This window comes from Mugil cephalus, chromosome 12 (genome assembly GCF_022458985.1).
Source record: "Mugil cephalus isolate CIBA_MC_2020 chromosome 12, CIBA_Mcephalus_1.1, whole genome shotgun sequence".
Taxonomy (NCBI): Eukaryota; Metazoa; Chordata; class Actinopteri; order Mugiliformes; family Mugilidae; genus Mugil; species Mugil cephalus.
Window position 1 is genome coordinate 14,948,809 of NC_061781.1, and position 22,683 is coordinate 14,971,491.

Here is a 22,683-nt window from a genome sequence, read left to right on the forward strand (position 1 = left end):
AATGCAGATTTGCTGTGTTTGTCATCATAATTTGGAGCCGTTCCCTTTTGCCAACAATGGGTTTTTGTGTTGCCTAAAACTGATGCACTAGCATGACCCTGTTACTAGTAGACACACTCTCAGTATGCTCCTTTAGTTTGAACACACACATATAACAATACTATGTTAAAGGAGCACAAATACATTTATAGCAGGCTATCAATTGCTGAAATTATTCCACTTTATTTGTGTGATTTTAATCCGTTTCAGTGAGTTTTGATGGGAAAAAAAAAACACACAACAGGACAACAGGAAAAACACATTAAGCAGTGTCCATTGATAAAAATAAATTACTATGGATTTGTATGTGTGGTCACAGCAGCACTTGTATTACTCTTGCTGAAAATACTGTGCATGCAGAAACTGCCTCGTACCCACCACAGCTCCTCTGCACACCTCCTTTAGAGGTCACGTCTTGCAGGGGTTTGTAAGGGCATTGTGTTTCCATCTGGCTCATCGCGTTCACACTGTGCATGCAGATTCCAACATAATGGTGGCTATAATCAAATCACCACAAACTAAATTAATTCCACCACACGAACAATGGTTGCACTGAACTCAAAGGGAAGAATATATCACGATTTGCAAAGCATCGTATGTCAGCCTCTCTTAGAGTCCCACAGAATTTTTCTTAACCCCAGTGGCGCCATAACAAGTTACAGTACTTAGGCCACACAGAAAAATATGATTTAAGTTGTATGTACACTGATATTCAGTCGCTTTTGGTGCACAAGCATGACATCGGGACAATGCTGTTGAATCTGCAGAGCTTCTCAATGCTCGTTTGTGTTTATTTAAAACTACAACGTCTGCATTTTTTCTTTCTTGTGGACTGGGATCTGCTTGAAAGATTCAGCCTCTGTATGGAGAAAATGTTCAAGGCGTGTTCCTCTATCACCAGTAGATGTCGCAAATTATCATAGTTTTCATTATTCAACTCGAGGCAGTAGTAAAGAACAGAGTGTACTCAACTAGCTGTGCAACTACCTTTGATATACATTATGTTTTGTCTAAATATGTGCATGCGTCAGCCATACACGCTTCATTGAGCGTCTGTAGGTAATTGTAAACCAAGACGAACTTGAAAGGAAGCTGATCTCGCGATAAAGGTGTGACAGGTATGTGGTGACGACAGCAAGAAGGGTTCTGATTGGTTAAAGGCAGACAGTCTAAGTAGGTGAAAGTCGAGTCAAGTGGATCACCTGCCAAGTATGTTTTCTTTTTAAGTTCAAAGCCCTTTCCAGTTTTCAGAGTGTCAGGAAATTCTGTGAATAATAAAAAGAACAGTTTATAAGTCCAACTATCCATGTGTACAAATCATCTGTCCCTCATACTAGCTGATAACCAGACCGACACCGTCACGTGACCACTTCCGACCTGCGTCAGGGTTGCTGCAAAATGGAGGTGAGGTGCTGGCGAATATTGTATATTAAATAAGGCTATTTGTTCAAATGCACGAAGGCCATGGCTGCACTTTAACAAAGCTATACTACAGACTGAGTTGTGGTATATTTAATATGTGACTTGTCGGCAAGAGTCAGGGCTGTGTACAGTAATGCTACTGCTAAGCTAGTGGTGATCAGAATTACTGATAGCGAACTGTGTGGCGTTAGAGAAGTGCGTATATTTTGGGTAATTGTTATATAAACATGGTCACAGGATATTTTTGAACACGATGTATCAACTTGCCGCTGTCCTGGAGTAAGCTAATGGTAGCTTGGATAACGTTAGCTTACTTCCGTTTGTTGTCAAGCAGGCCTCGGCTTAGCCACACGATGCTAATACTTGAGCATTTCCCCTCTTTTTAGTTATATAGCTTGTCGTGACACAGTGAGTAATGTTAAGCTCTGGTATCAAAACTGTAGAGAAGCTTTTTTTTTCCCTTCAACACCTCGCAGGAGGCGCACCCTGCCACGCACACACCATCATTACTATTATCATTATAAGTATTAGTATTGGTCTTAAAGGACAACGCCTAGCTGTCTGTCAAATACCACTGTAACCACTGAGGGAAATGTCACTTATTTACGATTGATCGTTAGAGCAGTCGTAGCATGCTCAAAGTAACCAGGTGAAAGTGCAGACCGCTGAAACCCTTGTTCTTGCATCCTTTTTTTGCGAACTCTCCCTTCATTTACTTCCCTGTCGTGTCCCCTTTGTCAGTGGATTTAGACATGAAGAAAAATGTGATTAGTTTCAGCCATGCAAAGCAAGCACACCCATTTCAAGAACAGACTGATCTGCTCTGTCAACCAACCCGCAAGTTTGAGGAAATACATCAAACTGACAACATCATTATGCTCAAACCACTTTCACCCATTTGCCGCTGCAGTAACATAGGCTTATGTTAGCTAGGCTTATTTTGTGTGCGCAAATCTCTGAATCTGAAAAATATTTTTAATGTGGATGTTTTGTAATATGTCTTAGCTCTTTACAACAGTTTTTGAGGCTTTATTCACAGCTGCAATCACATTTTGTTCTCATGTTTACCTGCAGGACCGTGAAGCTAAAGAACCGGAGCAGCCCAGAAAACTTTTCATTGGTGGACTGAGCTTTGAAACCACGGAGGAGAGTTTACGGGCCCATTTTGAACAATGGGGAACTCTCACAGATTGCGTGGTTTGTAGTTTTCTCTTAACCTGCGCAACGAACGATGATCTTGAACGACAATAAAATCATGCAATCCTAGCTTCACGCCTCTTAAACTGTTCTTGCTAATTTTTTTTTTTTTTTGTCTCATCAACATTTGCAGGTGATGAGGGATCCAAGTAGCAAGCGATCGAGAGGCTTCGGCTTTGTAACCTACTCCTCTGTCAGGGAAGTCGATGATGCCATGAAAGCAAGACCTCATAAAGTAGATGGTCGTGTTGTTGAGCCAAAGAGGGCCGTGTCCAGAGAGGTACAAAAATAAAGATAAACTAGAGAGCAATAAAGCACTGTTATTGTTTGCTCCGTGCCCACTGACCTACTCTGATTTAGGACTCCAGTAGACCCGGTGCCCATCTGACAGTGAAGAAGATCTTCGTCGGCGGTATCAAGGAGGACACTGAGGAGTGCCACATTCGCGAGTATTTTGAGAAATACGGAAAGATTGAATGCATTGAGATCATGGAGGATCGCCTCACAGGGAAGAAGAGAGGATTCTGCTTCGTCTCTTTCGATGACCATGACACTGTCGACAAAATTGTTGGTATGCAGTTGTTTAGAGTAAACTTGGCCATTATTAAACACGACACAGCGTATGAGAGCGTGTTTCCTGTTTTTCTTACAGGTCAGAAATTTCACACAATCAACTTCCACAACTGTGAGATAAGGAAAGCGCTGTCAAAACAGGAGATGAATTCTTATTCCGGTAGCAGGGGTGAGCATGCCATCAGTGATGATGAAAGTTATATTGCTGTTATTTTTTTGTGTACAGTTCCTCATGTAATAAACCAGAATGACACTTATCTTTATATCAGGCAGGAGCGGAGGATCAGGAAATTTCATGGGCAGAGGGGGTAATTTTGGAGGTGGCGGCAACTTTGGCCGGGGTGGGTATTATTTGCATGCGAGATAAAATTGTGTTTGGTCTTAACCACACTAATGCAAATACATTTCGCAGTGATATTTACACAGTATCCTGCACAAGCATTATGACATCAGAGCGGAAATGCTGCGTTTTCCATCGGGCAAAAGACAGATATCATTTTTTTTTTTTTTTTTGCATTAAAATAAAAAACTAAACCAGTCTGTTTTGCAAACCAAAACCAAGAGGAGGATAGCGGGTCCAACTTTGCGTCCACACTGGGTCATAAAACAAAGTAACACTTACAGTCGTAAGGAAATTACCTGTAATGTGACTATGACTGCCTCGTAAAACCAGTTTCTCAACTTGGCCTAGTTGCATCTCAGTTATGGAGCACATCAGATGATGTTTTTCAATAATACGCAAATTAAGTGACATTAATGTCTTTTCAACATGGCTGACATGACACAGTACATTGGATGTATTTATGAAATGTTGACGGTCATAACAGTATTATCATCCTAAGTACATGTTTGAAACTTCGGTTTTAAACAGAAGCCTTGAGCTGAGGGAGTTTTTATGGATATTGGTGTGGATGGAACCTCATCCACCTTCATTTAGCTGCTAAATGCAAATTCTAATTTTGCCTTCTCTGTATTTTAGGTGGCTATGGTGGAGGTCGTGGTGGTTATGGCGACGATTTTGACAATGGTGAGAAGTTAAAGTGTGCTTTACTGTTTTGCGAAGTCAAATGAGTCAATACTTATGGCTGTGTTATAGGTTTAGAGGTTTATAATTTGAGCTCTTTTACAACACACCAGTAACAAGATGCTTTACAGCAGTGTCTTTATAACCACATATTTGAATTGTAAAGTTATATTGTAACTTTTCTTTTTTTTTTCCTAGGTCCAGGTGGAAATTATGGTGGTGGACCGGGGTATGGGGGTGGCCGAGGGGGCTATGGAGGTGGTGGTGGTGGCCCTGGGTATGGCAACCAAGGTGGTGGTTTTGGTGGCAACTGTGATGGATGTTACGGAGGTAATGATGGAGGTAACAGTTTTATGTACTCCAGAAATTTTGTGAATTTTTGTATCTTGAGCTTTTGGTTTCATGTAAATAGGAAGAGTGGCACAGAGACTCCTCAAATTAAGTCTTGCCTTGGAATTGCCTTAAATCTTTAGGATATGGAGGTGGAGGAAATTACAACGACTTTGGAAATTATGGGGGCCAGCAGTCCAGTTACGGACCCATGAAGGGAAACAACTTTGGTGGCAGAAACTCTGGACCCTATGGTGGTGAGTTTTTTTTTAATGACACTCCTAAAACACTATGTAACAACGTCACTTTTTAGCAAAGATAATTTGTTGCGATCGATGTTTATCCACAGGTGGCTACGGCTCCGGTGGCGGAGGCGGAGGTGGCTTCAACTCCCGGCGATATTAATTGTTTCATGTTTTGGTAAGTTGCATTCAGTTTCGCACCTCCCATCAGAGCACAGTACAGAGTGAGCCCATGAAAGTGCAGAATAACTGTTTGTTCTATCCTGTATCCATTCAACAGGCTTCAGTTCTTAGCAGGAGAGGCGAGGAGGTGAGCAAAGGAATTGTCAGGAAAGCTGCAGGTTACTTTGAGGCAGTCATCTGAAAGCATTAGAGGAACACACAAGTCAGACATTACCGCAGCTATATCGGAGAAGTTTATGGAAGAAGGACTGTATACACAAGACATGAGCGCAGATGATACCCTTCCTTAACTGTGATAGATGTTTCCCTACTGAGCAAATTTCTTTTCCTTTTGTGCGTCTGAAGTGTGTGTATTGTGCCTATGGTATCAGGGGTAAAGAGTAAATTGTTTTTTTGATCTGAAGTCAGTTCTAAATATCTACTTTTTTCTTTTTTACATGGGTTAGTTTTCTGCTGGCCAATTAATCTTATGTCTTTTAACCTGGATTTTGTCAACTAGCATAGTTATGTCAGGCCCTTAGATAAACGTAGAATTGCGCATTGTTTCTTTCTTGAAGATATTATGATTGCAAGTGTCAAGTGTATTTTGATTTTGTATGTAAAGCACAGTGTGTAAATCCTAAATGGCACCAGTGTCAACAAATATAAAGCCGTCTGGATTAGAATTAAGGGAATCCCTCACTCCTCTTGTTCCCAGAAAAACAAACTCTAGATTGTTCAAATATTTTGAATAGATGAAAAAGACCGAATAAAATTGTGTAGTAAATTAACACGAGGTTCAGTGCATCATTGGTTCAGAGAAAAAAAAAAAAAAAACTAAAATTGTATATTGTATGCATTTACTTGTATCAGGGTCAATGAAAAGGGAGTTTGGGGTAGTTCTAGAGAAGGGCCCGTGCACCACCTTATACCAGTGTTGAGTGAGTTAAATGACAGCCACGAGCACCTGCAGTTGGGCCCTCAGCAACGCTAGTGTGGAAGATTGCAGATGACTGTCAGACAGGACGCCTTCAGCCCCAGCACAGTGGACCAGTCAGCATTTTGAGAGAGAAGGGAGAAGGCAGCGTCAAGCACAACGCCCGTGGAGGAAGCTTGCAGTGTCGTGCCTGGTAGTGAGCATCTGTTTCTCTTTCAAGGCTAGCTAAAGTCTCCAGCAGCTGGTGCTAGCGAAGAAAGACTAGGTCCTGGACACACTGGAGATCCCATGAGTCAGAAATACTGCAGATTTACCAGCAAACACTAGATTTGACACATTAAAAAAATAAATAAATAAAAAAAATTGAGTGAGTATTTCACAAACTTGAGAAGATGGAGCAGGTAAGAGTAACCACTTTGCTTGATTTACAGATGTGGAAAGAGGCATTCTCTTCTTGCTGAAAATCTGTAAAGACCTGATAACATGGAAGGTTCTGGATGGGTAAGACATTTTTTAAAATATTATCCAAGGCTGCTCTTATATTATTGTAATCTAATAGTGCATATTGTAATTGAGCAAGGTGCAGGCCCGAACGTGTTATTAAGGTAAACAAAGACATCCAGTATTTTCTTTTCCAAAGCGTCCGTTGGTTTCATATTTTATTGTGCTTACTGTCAGTCACTTTGCCCACATGATGTTGACAGTAATAACATGACAAGAAACGAAAGAGAAACTTTTTATTATTTGATCAGTGATTTTAATGATTGAAACTAAGTTGATAAGAAATGACTTTGCCCAGTAATCCAAAAGCAAATCTTCTCATTTGAAAACTTGACAAGAAATCTGAAGTTTGTGTTAAGAAAATTGGATGAGCCATTAGCCGAATAGTCGATGTATAAGTGTATGGAGAAAAAAAAAACAGAAATTCCTTCTCATCCTTTAGTGGGAATAAAGGGAAATAATGCACTTTAAATTCAAGGTCTCACTCAGCTTTAGCGAGTACAAGATTACGCCCCAAAGGGCAGGGCAAATCCCAGTTGTTTTATTGTGTTAAAAGAAATACACACACAAAAAAAAGAAGACGAAGTGGTTCTGACGTCAGTGAGATGAGCTAATGTAAACTAACTGCATCAGTGGAGAGCAACAGTGGCTCCCAGTTTGAAACTGTAAATGATACATTTCACTGACGCCATAAGCAGATAGCATGCCGTCCAAGAAGTGTATACACACAGACGAACTTCAAAGAGCCACAAATGGGGCTGACAATTAGTTTACGAGTTCAAACTAAGTTTATATCTTGTGGGAATTTTCATGAAAATGAAAACTCCTCCTACTGCAGCTGACGGATTCTAGGATTAAGGAATCATTCTGTCAAGATCTTTTATTAAAAGAAACTTTGGATTCTTTTGACATTTAAGATTTATCCACGTCGCTTTCATTAACTTCGATCGAGTGAGATTTTTCAGATTCCACGTAGGTCAAGGCTGCTCAGGTTTGAAAACAAACAAAACAAAATGTGCCAGCTGTTTCCTGGTCAGTAGCAGGAATAGTATTTCTACATTTCTACACACGAATGTCAATGTGTTGTTTCTGTGTTCATGTGCAATATTGTAATGTGTGTGATTTTTTTTAATTTAATTTTTTTTTTAATAAAAACATTTTCTATGAAACGGGTGATTTATTTCTGGAAGGAAAAAGTCCTTGAGGGCGGCCTGCTGAGCTATAAATGTTTGTCTTTATTGTAGAGTGCCACTGTTATCAGACTTGAGAGGAATTTACTGTTTGATTCCCAGATGTCCTTGAGTTTGTTAACCTCCTCCACCGTTTGGTTTGCCGTGAAGATAAAAGGGGCTCGGTGATCAAAGGTGGCGTCTGTGTGTGTGAAAGTGTGTGCAGAGGCCGCGCTGATAGCACAGGGCTTTACTTTTGAATGTGCCACCCCGGCGGACCATTGTGAAGCTGTAGGGCCCGTTTGGCGCTGATCGCACTCCCGCACGACAATGGCGCTCTTTGTTATTCGTCATATTAAAATGCAGTGGGTGTACGCTATTTTCACAGCACTATCCTGCAATGAAAAGATTTAGGTTACTGTACAAACAAGCAGGTTGTGAAAATGGCCTAATCCGATGACGTGTTTCTCCTTTGAGCGAGATTCCATTTTTATTCTGTTCTCCAAGCCCTCTCTAAAGCCCTCGAGTCAAGTACAGACTTAAACATGTGGTAAGTTACGCAATCGCTCCTTAGACTACATCCGTCTGGCATCAATACGCTACGGGGTGAGGCTGCAGCAAACCACACAATGTTCTCTCACAGAAAATAGGAGGCCCCATGGCTATATGAAGGGTTTATTTAAAAGCACAGAAGTCAGGTTTAAAAAAATAAAGTGGCCAGCAAATCATAGAGAGATAGTTATAAAATATGTAACATTCATTGAAATGATCATTAGCATACGGAAATAGGATATATACAATATATTAATATATATACACACACACACATACAGTAACATTTTCATCATTCTCAACAGCAGATAATGTTTATATTTACAAACTATTGGTTAAAGAATCTGTGAGAGTATCCGAGTACAAAAGAAGTAAAATATCAAAAATATTACAACATTCAAGAGAAGTAAGCGAAAACTATACAATAGTTCTGGGCTACTAATGCTTAAAGCTGAGCGACTACAAAGTTATTGCATAGTGTACTATGAAAAACGCAGTACCATATTATAAAGGAGATATGCGGTTGTCTTTGCTCTTGTAAGTCTTTTTAATGCGAGGAACGAGGAAGATGTTTCCGTCAGTCGACTGCTGGAGGGAGTAATCCGCCGGGGAGTAGGAGTCCCCCTTCTCATCTCTCAACAGGCCAAAGACCTCCAGGTACAAGCTGTTCAGCTGCCGCTTCATTTCCTTCAGGTTTGTGATGTTCTTGCTCTTCTCACTCAGTAGCCGCTCTTTTTCGTCCTTCAGCGAGTCCAGGTCAGTCTCCAGGACCACTATGTTCTCCATCTTGCGCTTGCGGCAGTTCTGGGCGGCCACCTTGTTCTTGCCTCGGCGGCGGATGTCGCGGACCAGGGCCAGCTGGGCCTCGTTCAGCTGGTGTTTCGACATCATCTCATTGAAGTCGTCAACGGGCAGATTGATGATCATGTCGACGGTGAACGGTATTTTGAGGGCCTTGGCCCGCTGCTCGTCTCTGGAGAGACGTGCGTCAGAGCGCTTCTTCTTGTCTTTGGTGAAGGGAGCGCTGCTGTGGCCGCTCTCTTCCGCCGGGTCTGACGTGTGCTGTTTGGGTTTCATTTCCTGAAGCTCTTGTGGATCCCCATTGAGTACAGAAACTGACGATTGGAGGTCATCGGGTTGGTAATTTAACGAGAACATCTCGGAGTAATCGGATTCTGCACTCCCTGGGTTGTGGTCCATCTCATCCATTTCCGAATCGCTGTAACCAAAGGACCCGCCTCCATACGCCGACTTAGAAGGCGAACTAGCGTTTGGACTCGATTGTGTAGAGATTCCCGAATCGGAGTCGGGCAGATCTGTCAAATTTTGTTTGCCACTGTCAAATGACTCTCCAGGCGAGAGGCTGTAAAGGTCCATGGATGTGAAGCTGCATTTGTTTGGGATGTCGGACAATGTCGTGGTGCTCTCGTGCTCTTCGAGGCCGTGTTGACCGTTGCTCCCCTCCAGCACCGTGCTGGGGTAAAACATGTCGCAGAGGTTTTCTGCGCTGTAGTTAGCATCTAGCTGAGTAGCGTTCGGCTTTATCTGGCTGAGGTCGCCAGGTGGAGCCATAGTGGGAACAGAGGCATCAAAAGTATTCATAAAGTCCGCAGGGCTGACGTTTAAACTGTTTGTTTTCCCATCTGTCAGACTGGTCATGGGGTAAAAAGAGTAGTTTGGATTCTGCACTTCGGGGCTGCTTGGTGTGTCCTCCATTGGCATGCTCAGACATTGCTAGAAGGAAAAAAAAAACAGAAAGACACAGAGCAATTAATATAAATACAATGCAGGTAAAATGTAAATTTAATTTTGTGTAAAAATGAGTGGCAGTGTGCTGTTGTTTTAAAAGGCAGACTACTTCCTACAAATTCTACATAACGTGTCCAAAGGGTTATTATAAGCAATTATTATTATCTTGAGACAATACATTAAAGCAAAATGTGCTGCATTTAATTTTAGATGTGAAAAAAAATTGAGTTGGCGAGGGCCCGGGCCACGCACCCGTGCAATCTTTCCAGTTGACTGATATGTGACAAAAGCTGGCCGAGCCGGTTGTAGCAGGTAGCCAACTGTGCCTTCCGAGCCTAACTAGATGTTCAGTTGCTGAAATCTCCCAGCTTCCTGTTACGTAAAGTTAACCGACTGCTCAACAAGGCAGCTTAAAAAGAGCTGAAACCAAATTCCACAGAAGTCTTATTTGTGCGGTTTGAGCCATATCAGCAGCCTGCAGAATCCAGAGCATTTTAATATTAGGATTGCAGCCAGTCCACACAGAGCTCCACCCTCCTGCTTATGCAAATAAGAGTTGCCTTAAAACCAAACTGATAAAGCAGCAGTTAGACTACCACTCTGCACGAGGCTTCGCCTTTCTGGCTGTGGGCAAAGCTTTTAAGACTGATACACCTAGTTCTTAATCATAAAAACTACAGTAGCTCGCCTTGAGCAGCCAGCCCTCTCCAGTGCTTCAAAAGGTTCCAACAATGAAGCCTCCTCACAGCTGCGTGCACCTGTCTCTCTCATATGAGACCAGACAAAAAAGTGTTTGTCCTCTCATGCCAGGCTCCTGCCATTCATGCATTCTTTGGGTATTTGTCCCACAACACAGACGGGCCACGCCACAGAGGCTGTAGGATCTATGTATTATACCTGCAGCTCGGGGAGGGACAAAATCTCCATCCAGGCCTGCTCCAAATCTGGAGACATCGTCTGCGATGGTGGCGGTGGCGGTGGCTGCGGCAGCTGTCCTGGAGAGAGGCTGGCCGGAGACATGGCTGGCTGCTCGGGGGACATGATCATGTTGCTGCTGATGGGCAACGAAACAGCAGATGTGTCCAGGCAAACTGAAGTGTTCTGCGAGACAAAAATGAATGAATGAATGGCAGTTTTTTTACACAAATGCTAGTTAAGGCCGCTAATTTGCTAACATACGTTGTGATTTCTTACCTCCGTTTCATCTAAAGGAAACGTCTCTGCCAGTAGCTGCAAACATTCATCGAATGACATGGCACCACCATTCTCCTGTGTGAAGCCGACATTCTGCAAGAGAAGTACAGTACCTGCTATTAAATGTGCCACCTAACATTCTTTGCACTGTCTTTTAAAAAACAGCACAAGTTAGCATTCACAGAGCTTAGGTCTCTGAAGAGCAGTTTCTGCAGCGGGCTACTCTGACACAAAACTACAAACCCTCCTGCGTTTCCGTAATTATACAGAAGTAGGTGGTTCCTTAGCTACAACACATCCGGAGCCTATCGAATGAGGAGGGAGTGGCTCACTCCTGACCTGGATGATAAGGACATATTTGTGTACCTGTGTAACCTCTAGAGGTGCGCCGGTTGACTGCAGAGGAGCGCTGGGTGGCACGCGAGGTATGTATTCTCCCGTCTCCTCGTCGAGCTGCAGCTGTGCAAGCAGGGCCTTCTCCTGCTCCCGGACCAGATGCAGCCTCTTCTCCTCCTCCAGCTCCCGTTGCCGCTGCAGCTCATGCTCCTTCTGGCGGTGGTTGTAGTCAAACACCTCACGCCGGGCACCCAGATCAATGTCCTGCTTCCACAGTATGTCGATCAGGTCCATGTCCTGGAAAGACAACGGCAGATGCGTTTAGAGAGTTGCGCGCCGTCCCGCAGTCCTGCAGCGAGGACGCGGTCGGAATAGGAGCAAGGAAGAGCGTCCATGCCCCGAAGCCATTGCACCTGCCACACCCAGTTATTCGGTTTCTGTTCGCCGACAACAATACTGGCACTAATGTCAAGGGGCTGCATGAATAATGAATGCACTTCTCTCTTTCCCCTGTTGCCACCACACACCAACGCGTATCCTCATCTGACACCCTTGCCAAGGCGAGTGGTCATTACCCATCCCATTACGGGAAGGTGTGAATTCATCTGTAACGTTCAAGTCCGCTAATGGCCAGGATTTGGGTTCACAAAATATTCAGTTTTTGATTCAATCTGCAAACAACTAGTTTTCAAATAGTTTAGAAGTTAAATAAATAAACGGTCGTATTATTCTACAGCATTTTTTTAGTGCAAGACATGGTTTTAGAATACATTACGGTCGCACAGGAGTACTATTAGAAAGGCTGGTGAAATGTAATTAAATGTATTTGTGAATGTAAATCTGTGGAGTGGCTGCTGTTTTGCCTTGATAAGTCTTCAAATAAACACCTGCTGGTTTTGGTAACAGATCTTCGCTGCACAACAATCTCGTCCTACATTTTATCTCCACGTTTAGACTGAGCGCGGCTGACAACACACAACACAAACATCTCTGACGACATTTCGATACCGCTTCCTGTAGATTTCCCCTCAACGGGCTGAATGTTAGCTGGCTTTTTTAAACAAGAATGTCTAAAGATAAATAATGATGCTCTCCTCCTCGGCCTTTTTTTTTTTTTTTTTACAAGAATTTATTTACAGAAGGAAACTGTTTCACAAGGCCCACGGATGTTGCATAAACCCAAGACACTGGCCCACAAGGAAACGTCTGAGCATGTGACCCGTTTCTTCCTCAGATGTAACTTATGAGATAGGCTTCATAATACTCAGTTACATGGACGGAGCAGAAACAGCCTGGAGGACGCCAAGAGGGAACCGGAGGAAAACAAAGCACAAAGCAGAACAATGAACAATAAAGAGGATGTGGAACTGTTTAGAAAAAAAAAAAAAAAAAAACAGAAATACAATAATTTGTCATTTGTTTTTGTGTCATAAGACCTCTGTCAACTAATAATAATGTCGCAGAAGCACCTACACGTATTTTGAGACGGTGATGACACTTATTATGACTTCAGGCGCTGGAAAATAAAAACCCACTAACCCTGATTGCCTCACTGTTGCATCAGAAGTCTGACCACTAAAGGATTACACATTACCGAGGCTGCTTACTATGAAGCATGCTCACGAGTGAGAGGTGAGCGCACAACCAGACATTGTGGCTCCTGCTGGAACGTAGAAATAACCTAAAAACGCCAACGTGGGATGTGCGAACGCGCTTATTAACGGTCATCGACGTTTTCCCAAAAAAAGAACAAAAGAAAACACACTCGTCTGTTGGTCACACCTTATTATAAACTCATCAGACGAGTCATACGAGTCCATAAAGAACTATCACAAGTGCCCTAAAAAAGGTCTGGTGCCTACGTGACTGGATTTTAATCAGCCTTTTCACTTCCCCTGATAAATGTTGCTCTTATATAACCCCGCGGAGTCCGAGTAACTTATCAAAATCGACTAATAACCTGCCTTAATGGCAAATTGATTGCGTCAGCGTGGGCGTGCGGGTACGAGTACGCTATCGGTGATACGGCTGTCACAAGACCTGGATTGGCACCAGAACAAGGAAGCAGGCTCTGAAAAACTCCTCAAATTTCCCACAAATCTCCGCCACACGACACCGAGCAAACACGCAGTAACCTCAACACAGATACAGGATATGCAGGATAAACGGCACACTGCCACACAACACATTGAAAAGAGAGAAAAAAAAAATGCAGATAAGATTTTGAGATGAAGCCAAAGTAATAGATAACGGTTCCTCCACGTACAGGAGTGTGTTTTCCTTTAGCGTGGGTTGCTCATTTACCTCTCTTCAGCCTAACACGAGGGCCTCAAAGGGGGCCTGGCTCCGGTGGTTTATTACCCCTCCTTTCATCACAACGCACTGGACATCAAGCCTTGACCAAGGATGATGAAACGCAGCTGCGCATGTTCCAAAACATCCATTTAGGCCCTCATCAGTCACCCGTGCACTTCCTCTGACCCTTTCTTGTGACAGGTTTATCCCAGCGACTAAGGCCCAAATGACAAATAATCAAAGTTCAACATCCAACATATATATGACCATATCTAGGACAACCAGTCTAGAACGAGGGCCTTTCTCCCCTCTTCTTTTACACTTCACATGACAAAGTATGAAGGAAAACAAACAGAGGAAGTCAAAGGCAACATTATATGCTTTAAAGAAATCATGCATGGTGGTTAGAAGCTCCACTTCATCAGATATGGGATCACATGCTCGGGCCCAGGGGGGAGGAGGAGGAGGAGAGACACAGTTACGAGAAACGCCTCAAGAGAGTCCAGCTTTTCTATTGGTGAAACTTGTGAAGATGAAGTAGAATAAGGTCATTCTACTGTGGAAATCTAAATATATAGGTGTTATTTTGATAAGAATCTACTTTATTTCCTGTCTGCCTCTTATGCGGATGACTTGCAGAATCGAATCAGAGGACAACCTTAGTGTGTTTAACTAAAAAAAGAGCACAGCCTCACCGATATCTCTACATTGTAAGTCTTAAACGACGCCATTACTGCCATAATGTAAGAGTTATTTAATTTCAAAGTTATATAAAAAAAAGTTTACCTGAACTCTGTCACACCAAATCAAAAGGGAAGTTGGCAGTCAATGTCAGCAAGTTTATGATTTCTAGTAATCACTTTTAAGAAATACTCTGTTTACCTGTTGACTGGAATGCATCACCTCAGCTTCCATCATCATGGATGTGTCTCTGTTAAAAAAAAACACACACCTAACACTTGTAAATGTGTGTATTATTCCTCAAATGGCAGAATAAAAATGGCGAGCGGTCCAGAGCCGATATAGTCCTTCGCAGCAGCTGAGCTAAGGGAAATATTGCTTCCTCCAAATCTAATGAACATGACGGAAATGGTGGCCCCGCCCCCCGAGCTGCGCAGCCGGGATCGTCCCCCTGACGGCGGCCTATGAGGCTGGAGACAAGCCCCGTGTGCGCATGCGCAGGAAGCAGCCCGATAACAGCAGAGTTTAACACACTACTCCCCAAATAAAAGCATTACACAAAGTATTAATGTGAGTTTGAAACTTATATAATACTTACTTAAATAATAATATAAACTACTACCTTAGTACCTTCGTGTCACTTACTTATAAGCGTCCAGAAACCAGCTCATGTGAAGCTAAAACCTATTTTAGCATTTGTATCCTGACTCCGTCACAGCAAAAGTTTTGTTTAGTGCCTAGCGCCCCCTGCTGGTGACTGTGTCCGGTGTGGCACTAGGAGACCCTGGGGGCCCTGATGTCCCGTGGGTAAGTCACTGTCTGTTGCTGGATGACCACTACAAAAGGATTAGGAGAAAGACAGACAAAGTGCTCCATTATGAGTAAAAGTCCTGCAGTCAAAGTTCAACAGAAATATTGTCCATCTTTGTCAAAGTAGTATGATCTTGATCTTGAACACTGCCTTGTTTGCTGTAATATAGCTTTTTATATATATTTTTTTTGATATTCTTATATTTTATTCTTTAGCCCACCAATATGTGCACTGTGTGTACTGTCTATGATGCTGAATGTGTTGCTGCTGTTAACAACGACAATTTCCCCATTGTGGGATGAATAAAGGCAGATCTTATCTTATCTTATCTTACTTTATCTCTGTCAGTAGGCTACATATAATTTATATTACAAGATTCAAAATTTCTTCATTGTTAATTTCCCTATATGATCATGGCATACATAATAATACCAAAAAAAAAACCTTTCTCAGTCTCTCTCATACAGACACACAGTTACAAAATACATTCTGGTTTGAGAGAAAACTATAGTTAATAAATAAAATCAGCCTATATAAAACAGTGTAATGTATGGCTGCATTTTGAGTTTTACCCAGTTAGGTGAAATAAGATGCAGCAAGGTGCAGATAACTGTCGGGCTTATTGATGTATTGAACTGTAAGACATTATTTAGTCAGTTGAACTGGAGCTTATTTCAATACTTTTTGGTATAATGCTGTGTATTTTATTTATTTGTTCTTCTTGTTTTGTATGGAATATGTAATTACACGTGTGACATTGGCATTATAACATTATGTCTCCCAACATAAATAATACATAAATAGGTATCCAACAGTTGTATTAGCAATAACTCAAAAGCTGCACATATACTGATTGTTAAAGTGGGAGGTTTCAGAGGTTTTTATTTGTAATGGGAAGTTGCTTTTCAATGAAGAGAAAGTGGCTTTTGAAGTTCGGCTTTTGCATACAAGCAACACACTGTGATGAAATCTTTTGAGAGCCAGGAGTATAAGTACAAGTATACCTCTAACTTGCTTTAAACTGGCAGTTGGAGTTACTACTCAGATTCTCCATATGGCTCATCATGTTAATAAAATGTACTTTGTTGTAATAGACTGACTCAAACCATTGTAAAACATAGAAAGCAGTAAGAAGTCGTTTTTATTTATTTTTATTTCTATTCTTTATTAACTTAAAGTACATTATGTTAATACCAGTTTTGCTAAGCATTCCACTGATTAGCCAGAACTATGCTGTTATGAACAACACATGGTCTGAATACTTCTCCTATAGATCCTATACCCCAAGAATAAGTTATTGGCTCCACATTGAGGATCTCAGTGGTCTCAACATTAGCTCATACTCTAAATGTTAATGTATCATAAACGTATGACGTGAGAAAATACGTCTCCATCGGGATTACTTCAGATTTAGGTACATTTCTTGATAATACAACAGAAATTACATCGTTCAAACCTATTTTGGCACAAAAATGCACGTTTTCACCTGTAGTAGTCTAGCTATCTAATCTACGAGAGTAAGTTTTTCAACACTGGTGGACAAAACAGATAAAAAGCAAAAATGATCAAAATGATCCCGCTCGATTCATTTAAGACTGCCTTAAGACCAATTGGCTATACGCGAAATCCTTCGCAAATGTGGACCACTGTGACACCTCAGCGTAAATAAGAAGTCGTATCGAGATGCAATTAAGTGGCTTTCGAAATATGTCGGGCTAATAAAGCACACTTAGTCCTGGCTCTAGCACCTATCTGCAAAGAACCTCGCACTTAAGTGCAGCTCACTGTGCCACTGCGCGAAATTACACTAAAAAAGCCTATTTTTTCCCCCCTCTCGTGCGCGCTCATGAGCACGCGTTCACGTTTGGCAGCTCCACGTCGACATTCTTCCAGCTGCATATAGTGAACTGCACAGTACTGGGGGAAGAAAAGGTAAAAGCGACGTCGGCCACCTTACGATTAGAGCGCTGCAACTCCCACAGACGGACATCAACCGCAGTGAAAACAGGCGTTTGCACTGTGGATCCAGACGTGGACTGCAATGTCCTCTGCTCGATTTCTGCTTTTGCATTTTATGATCAAGACTATTTCCCCCCTCGTGTTGGATTGCAGCTGGTCCCTTGCGTCTACCTATATCAGGTACAGTATGACTTGCAGAACTTACTTCGTCTGAATCATATTATTTCTTAAGGAAATAACTGTCAAGACTGTGGTTGAGGCAAGTTGTTGTGTTACATTTTTTCTTTTTTTTTTTTCTTGGTTGCACATCTGAAGTTGGTGCTGATGAAGTGCCAAGTCTCATAACTATCTTCAAACTGATAGAACCTGATACTCCTGGAGCTCAGTTGGCCCGCTGTACTTTCCTCATTGCTATCATATCTATCTACATTGTTTAGAGAATAATTAATTCTCCCGGGCCTGTTCAGTTCACAAAGTTGTTACAGCTCAACAGGTAGAGTCAATGACACCTTGGCACAAGAGTGAAACAGTCCTAATAAAGATATACTCCAAAGTGTTTGGTTAATGTGTTAACTCTAAAACAAACCAGATGGTCCAGCTTTAAGAGGTAAGTGAAGACATTTTGGGATCTTTTAAGGGACGGATGTCGTACAATCAAATAGTGCATGCACCTCAATGATATTTAGACATTTAATGATTTCTGTTGAGCTGACGGTGTATAAAAAGACTCCACCTGGCTTGCTTTACCTGGGAAAGGGAGGACCTACCACACAGCGGAGCTTTCCGTAGGCCTGACCCTGAAATCATTCAGGGCTTAGCAGCTTAGCATCTTCTTCAACACCAGCCATTTCCTCTTTCAATGTTGTATATTTTGCACTGGAGTCAACGCAATAAAAGAAAAGACATGATACAACATGACCCCCCTGTTTTCCCTTTGCCTTTTTCTGTGCTTTGCTGCAGGTTGAAGGAGCACCCAGTCATGAGGAGGATAAGGTTCCACACAAGGGCAAACCTATGAGGTGGCACTGTGGCTTTCCAAATAAAGTTCTGTGATACACTCAGACTCTAATTGCCCGTAGTCAGTGCATTACAGAACTTTGTTTTGGGAGTTAATGCTTTAACCAGTGGGAAATAAATCATCAAACATCTGGACGTTTTAGTTTATAGCACTACGCAGTACTTCTGTTGATAAGTGACCGTTTCCTCTCAAATAAAGTTGCAATTTCAAGCACTTCTCGTGGTCTGTGTCCTTTCCTCCATGATTTGACGACGCTTCATTTGTGTTCCGTGTGCTGGCCGTCGTTTTCTCCGACTTTGTTTCAAATAATTACTTAAAGAACAGCTCTGTGTGCCATATGGAAACACTAGTCATGCTGGTCAGGTGACTGAATGGAGGTGAGGCAGAAAGGTAAACAGCGCTGTCACACTATGCACTGTTTTTACAACTACACCTCAAAGCTTACACACCGGAATTTTGGAAAGGTGATAACGGTGCAGCAATAAGGTCAGATAAAGTCAGATTTTTAGACACAATGCAACTGAAGATGACGAGTCTCAATCTATTCATTTTTATATTTTGCGTTTTAAATAGCGGATTTAATTAATAACATACATGTTTAAGCAAGAAATTAGGTCACAGGTTTGATAACCTGTCAACTTTCTTGCCCATGTTTTTTTTTTTTTTTGACCTTGTAAACTGTTGAATATCTAACCCAGAAAACTATAAGGACTGGATTCCTTTTGTTATGTCTTAATATTTACCCAGACTGACTGTAAATTCCAGTCCCACCAGAGCATATGCAACCAGTCACACATTGCAAGGCATGCTGGGAAATGCTTTAAATGGTGCATTCAGGTGCCTCTCGTAGGCTCATTTTTTCCGAGAAAGAAGAAAACGTGTCAGTTGTGTAACCATATGAAATCCAATGATTTAGAGATTAATGAGAAACAAAATAATGACACGCATATTATAAACCTTACCATAATTACAGACAGAAATGTTTGCTCCGACAATCATGCATGCAATTTCATAAACAGAATTGAAAAAAGGTTGAAACTATTTCACTAATTACTGAGTCATGTGCAGTTTATGTTCCGCTGCTTTTTTGTCCGAACTAAACTCAAACAGTCAGTTATTACAATTTTGGTAAAAGAAAAACATAAAGTTCTTACACTCAAACAGCTGAAACTAGTAAGTGTTTAATCCAAAAGGAGTTTAAACAGGCAACTGGACTTGTGAAGTTTTGAGAAGTAGTTTCGTCGGTCGTCCGAGTAGCTTCTTCGGTTCCGTGGGACTGGTGGAAAGTTGATGTTTAAATGCGAAACTCTGTGGGGGGAAAACCCACCAGAAACTTACTTTAGACTATTTGTTTCCGTAAGAATTAGAAATTGGTGCAACTAATTTCCATTAGCGGCTCTATAATTAGGCTACCCGTCATTGAGGGTGGACTGTTTGACCCTTAGCAAGTCGGAATGTAAAATCACATTAAAAAAATAAAGATCAATGTTACGTCAAATGTCAAATTAAAATACAATAACAATACTTTTGTCACAAGGAAGGCTAAACGGAGTATCTCATGATAATTTAACATTGCACACATTAAGAATTTAATATACATATGATATAAAGGTATAATTATACTGCAGTGTTCAAGAGTGAAACAGTCCTAATAAAAACACAAATTTTTATCTTCTTTTGTGTAATTCATGCACACGGAGTGCGGTATTTCCTACGAACTTTGAAGCAGCACTCCTTCCCTGCTCTGACCTCTGACAGATCCGCTCCCTCCCTCCCAGCCCCTTCACAAACACGGAAGCAGCATGGCGTCCAACAGCAGCGGCGGCGGCGGCTCCAGCTCCGACAGGCAGCGGGTCGCACAGCAAAGACTCAGCGTAATTGCCGGTCACTTACGGAGACCGGCGGACGATGACTCGGCTGTCCAAGCCTGGGAGTGCAAAGCCCCCGGGAGCAAGCCCGATGTCTCCGGAGAGGAGAAGACGGTGCCGAGGAGGAGGTACGAGGCTGTGATGGAGCGGTGGACAAGGGTCCATCCTCTGTGGCTTTTGCTCGTTATCAACTCAGACATTAGTGGAGACACATTTTGGGTGGCGTGCAGTGACACATTTGGCTTTCATCTCTTCTCCAAACATTTAAAAAAATATCGGAGACACATCTAAAGCTGATTTTTAGTTAGCCTGTTAGCTAACGTTTCTAGGCTACAGAGGGGCCATTCATTTCCAATGTGGGTGCGGCTAGGTTTAGGAGTTTAGTGTAGTCGACTCTCTCAAAGTTGGTCAGCTGTGGTTCTCCTTGCAGCTCATAATATACAGTTTCAGTGTCAACGAGGCGGTAAATACTTCACATACGTGTCGACATTGCTGCTCATAACTAACTAAGTAGTGTAATCGAAGTGGCGACATTTTAACATCGGTTATCAAACACTAGTCACTGCAACTTTTAACTGTCAGGGGTCGTTTTTTCACGTTTTATGCAACTTCTGTGCTATTCACCATCTATACGTGGAATGCGTAGTGTATAAGTGATAGTAACTGCACTTTTAATTGATTAATTATCATTGCCAGTGCGGGTGGATCGTAAGAGCCGGTCTTTTTTTCTCCTATATATCTTAACTCAGGAAATAACGTATGCTGGTTAACGTTTACGTAGCTTCATTGTAACAACTGACAGAGGAGACAGTGAAACCTCTGTTCCCTCTGCTGATCTGATTGGTTAGGACAAGTGGTGGCCTGACTTTTCAACCTATTGGCAGCCTACTTCCTGTTGGAGAAGCGCCTCCACGCTGTGCTGACATCTAGCGTCAGCCTGTGACCACAACACCAACTAGTACTATCAGCACAAGTATTTAGCCTTGTAAAAAAAAAAAAAAGCATCACGTACTGTTCTGTCCAGTAACACACTGATAACGTGTTAAAATATTATGTCTTCTGGACTAGTCGATATGCTGGCGAAGGTTCTCTGTCATCCAGGTCATGGTATGTCAAAAAAGAAAAACAAAGGCACTTGTTGAGTTTTCTGGAAGATGTTTCTCCACTCATCCAAGTGGTTTATTCAGATCTGATGGACTGATGATGAGCTGTGTTTGTTTGTTTCTTAAATCCGGAACAAATTTCTCCAGTTGCAGGTGAATGGTGAGTCAATAACGGTGGTGCACCCCATTAGTAGCTTATAACCGAGGAAGTTGCCAGAAGTTGAACCAGTTGCCTTTCACTGAACTAGTTGTTATTATTAGTCAATAATAGTTTTGTAAAATAATTACATCTTTACAACAATTCTATACCTAGTAAAAAGTTTTTTTTTGTGACAATTCAAGGTTAGTCCAACTGTGTGGTAAAGCTCAAGTTCACCCTACATGTCAGATAAGGTCTTGGCCTTGTGGCTGTTGTGCATAAACACGTACGTCTTGCATGGATAGGTAAGTGATATTTTTGGCGGAAGCTGTGATTTTCAGGTCATGTGGGGTCACCAGACGTCACAGTTTTTAAATCGAATCATGCTACAACCACTGACTGACACAGGTATGTTTTGCTGTTAAATTTCAATTAATTTCTAGATTAAAATTAGAAGTCTAAAACAAAGGTTGCTTGAGGTTTCCTAAAGACGTCTCACCACTCATAGAAGAGCGGTCTTCAGCTCTGACCAACCGATGGAACGCTTAGGCTTTCATTTCTTAGCGTATGTGGTTTGTGCCCACCTAAGCTCTTTCGACCAGGGCCTGTTAAACACCCAGTGCCAACCTGTAATAAGCGGACATTATATAGTCTTCAATAAACTTCAGTCAAGTTCATGACCTGGATGACTGACGGTCTTGACAATTGAAGAGATTAGATGTGTGCTATCTAATCAATTCACAGAGAGTTGCCTCATCGTCTGTGAAGCATTCGGCGGCGTCCATCCTATAAAAAGTTGTATTTGTGACGCGACTTCCCCTGCTATCAGGGTGCAAGGAGGAAGGAAAGATATCGTAGAAAGGTCAAGATTGCAGCAACACTTAAAGAGTAAATATAACTTTATTAGGCTGATGCTTTTCGTCTTATGGCCTTAATCAGGGTCTTCTATCCTGAGACCAGATTTTGGCAAAAAAGAAAACTTTTAAAGGGAAAACCAATAAGAAATCTCAGGAGGAGTAACAGAGGACAAATCCCTCTTTGAGCGTAGAAATACTCTGCTTATTAAATGAACTTAAACTACCTCGCTAATGGCCTAAAAAAGTCTGTTGGTTACTGTAGTAGGGACATTAGTAGTCTGTACCCAGTGACCTTGTCAAACACTTGCTCCATTTATTGATACAATTTTATTCAGTATTCTCAACAGGTATCACAGCCTATCAGTGGAGCTCAGGCTTTATTAAAGTGATTCAGTGTCACTCTCCTCTCACTTCTGCAGTCACCTGTAATTTATTGAAAACTCAGTTTTGGCAGGTATTAATCTTATTAATGGCCTTTACTCTGCTGTGTTAGCATCCCGTCACAACTCAGCTGTGAGTTATTTC

The 22,683-nt window shown here is 41.9% G+C and overlaps 3 protein-coding genes and 1 long non-coding RNA gene across 10 annotated transcripts in view; 3 read left to right on the forward strand and 1 right to left on the reverse strand.

The window, feature by feature from the left end:
• Nucleotides 1-1,230: 1,230 nt before the first annotated feature.
• hnrnpa3 (heterogeneous nuclear ribonucleoprotein A3) lies at nucleotides 1,231-5,780 on the forward strand. Of its 4 annotated transcripts, XM_047600179.1 has the most exons (12): nucleotides 1,231-1,248; nucleotides 1,377-1,443; nucleotides 2,536-2,658; nucleotides 2,792-2,938; nucleotides 3,019-3,229; nucleotides 3,311-3,400; nucleotides 3,501-3,572; nucleotides 4,211-4,258; nucleotides 4,454-4,597; nucleotides 4,729-4,842; nucleotides 4,935-5,005; nucleotides 5,108-5,780. In XM_047600179.1, the coding sequence occupies exons 2-11, from the start codon at nucleotides 1,438-1,440 to the stop codon at nucleotides 4,988-4,990; spliced, it is 1,011 nt and encodes a 336-aa protein (XP_047456135.1). In that variant the 5' UTR covers nucleotides 1,231-1,248; nucleotides 1,377-1,437; the 3' UTR covers nucleotides 4,991-5,005; nucleotides 5,108-5,780. The 4 variants fall into 4 exon arrangements, with proteins under 4 accessions (XP_047456135.1, XP_047456136.1, XP_047456137.1 ...); XM_047600180.1 differs by lacking the exon at nucleotides 1,231-1,248 and having other exon boundaries at nucleotides 1,291-1,443; nucleotides 4,454-4,585; XM_047600178.1 differs by lacking the exon at nucleotides 1,231-1,248 and having other exon boundaries at nucleotides 1,293-1,443.
• A 2,475-nt stretch (nucleotides 5,781-8,255) lies between these two features.
• Nucleotides 8,256-14,789, reverse strand: nfe2l2a (nfe2 like bZIP transcription factor 2a). 2 transcript variants are annotated; one of them, XM_047600176.1, is made up of 6 exons: nucleotides 14,605-14,764; nucleotides 13,732-13,937; nucleotides 11,458-11,724; nucleotides 11,092-11,184; nucleotides 10,795-10,998; nucleotides 8,256-9,882 (listed from the first exon to the last, which is right to left on the reverse strand). In XM_047600176.1, the coding sequence occupies exons 3-6, from the start codon at nucleotides 11,719-11,721 to the stop codon at nucleotides 8,653-8,655; spliced, it is 1,791 nt and encodes a 596-aa protein (XP_047456132.1). In that variant the 5' UTR covers nucleotides 11,722-11,724; nucleotides 13,732-13,937; nucleotides 14,605-14,764; the 3' UTR covers nucleotides 8,256-8,652. The 2 variants fall into 2 exon arrangements, with proteins under 2 accessions (XP_047456132.1, XP_047456131.1); XM_047600175.1 differs by lacking the exon at nucleotides 13,732-13,937 and having other exon boundaries at nucleotides 14,605-14,789.
• Nucleotides 14,790-17,054: 2,265 nt separating this feature from the next.
• Nucleotides 17,055-18,402, forward strand: LOC125017842. Its single transcript, XR_007113893.1, has 2 exons — nucleotides 17,055-17,353; nucleotides 18,134-18,402. It is a non-coding gene; the product is annotated as an uncharacterized LOC125017842 (long non-coding RNA).
• A 1,571-nt stretch (nucleotides 18,403-19,973) lies between these two features.
• Nucleotides 19,974-22,683, forward strand: part of agps (alkylglycerone phosphate synthase) — a 28,816-nt gene continuing 26,106 nt past the window's right edge. For all 3 annotated transcript variants that reach the window (XR_007113849.1, XM_047600768.1, XM_047600769.1), the window contains exon 1: nucleotides 19,974-20,187. Coding sequence is in view for 2 of the 3 variants with exons in the window: in XM_047600768.1 (XP_047456724.1) it covers nucleotides 19,994-20,187 (194 nt within the window). In the remaining variant the exon portion in view is untranslated. The remainder of the gene's footprint in view (nucleotides 20,188-22,683) is intronic.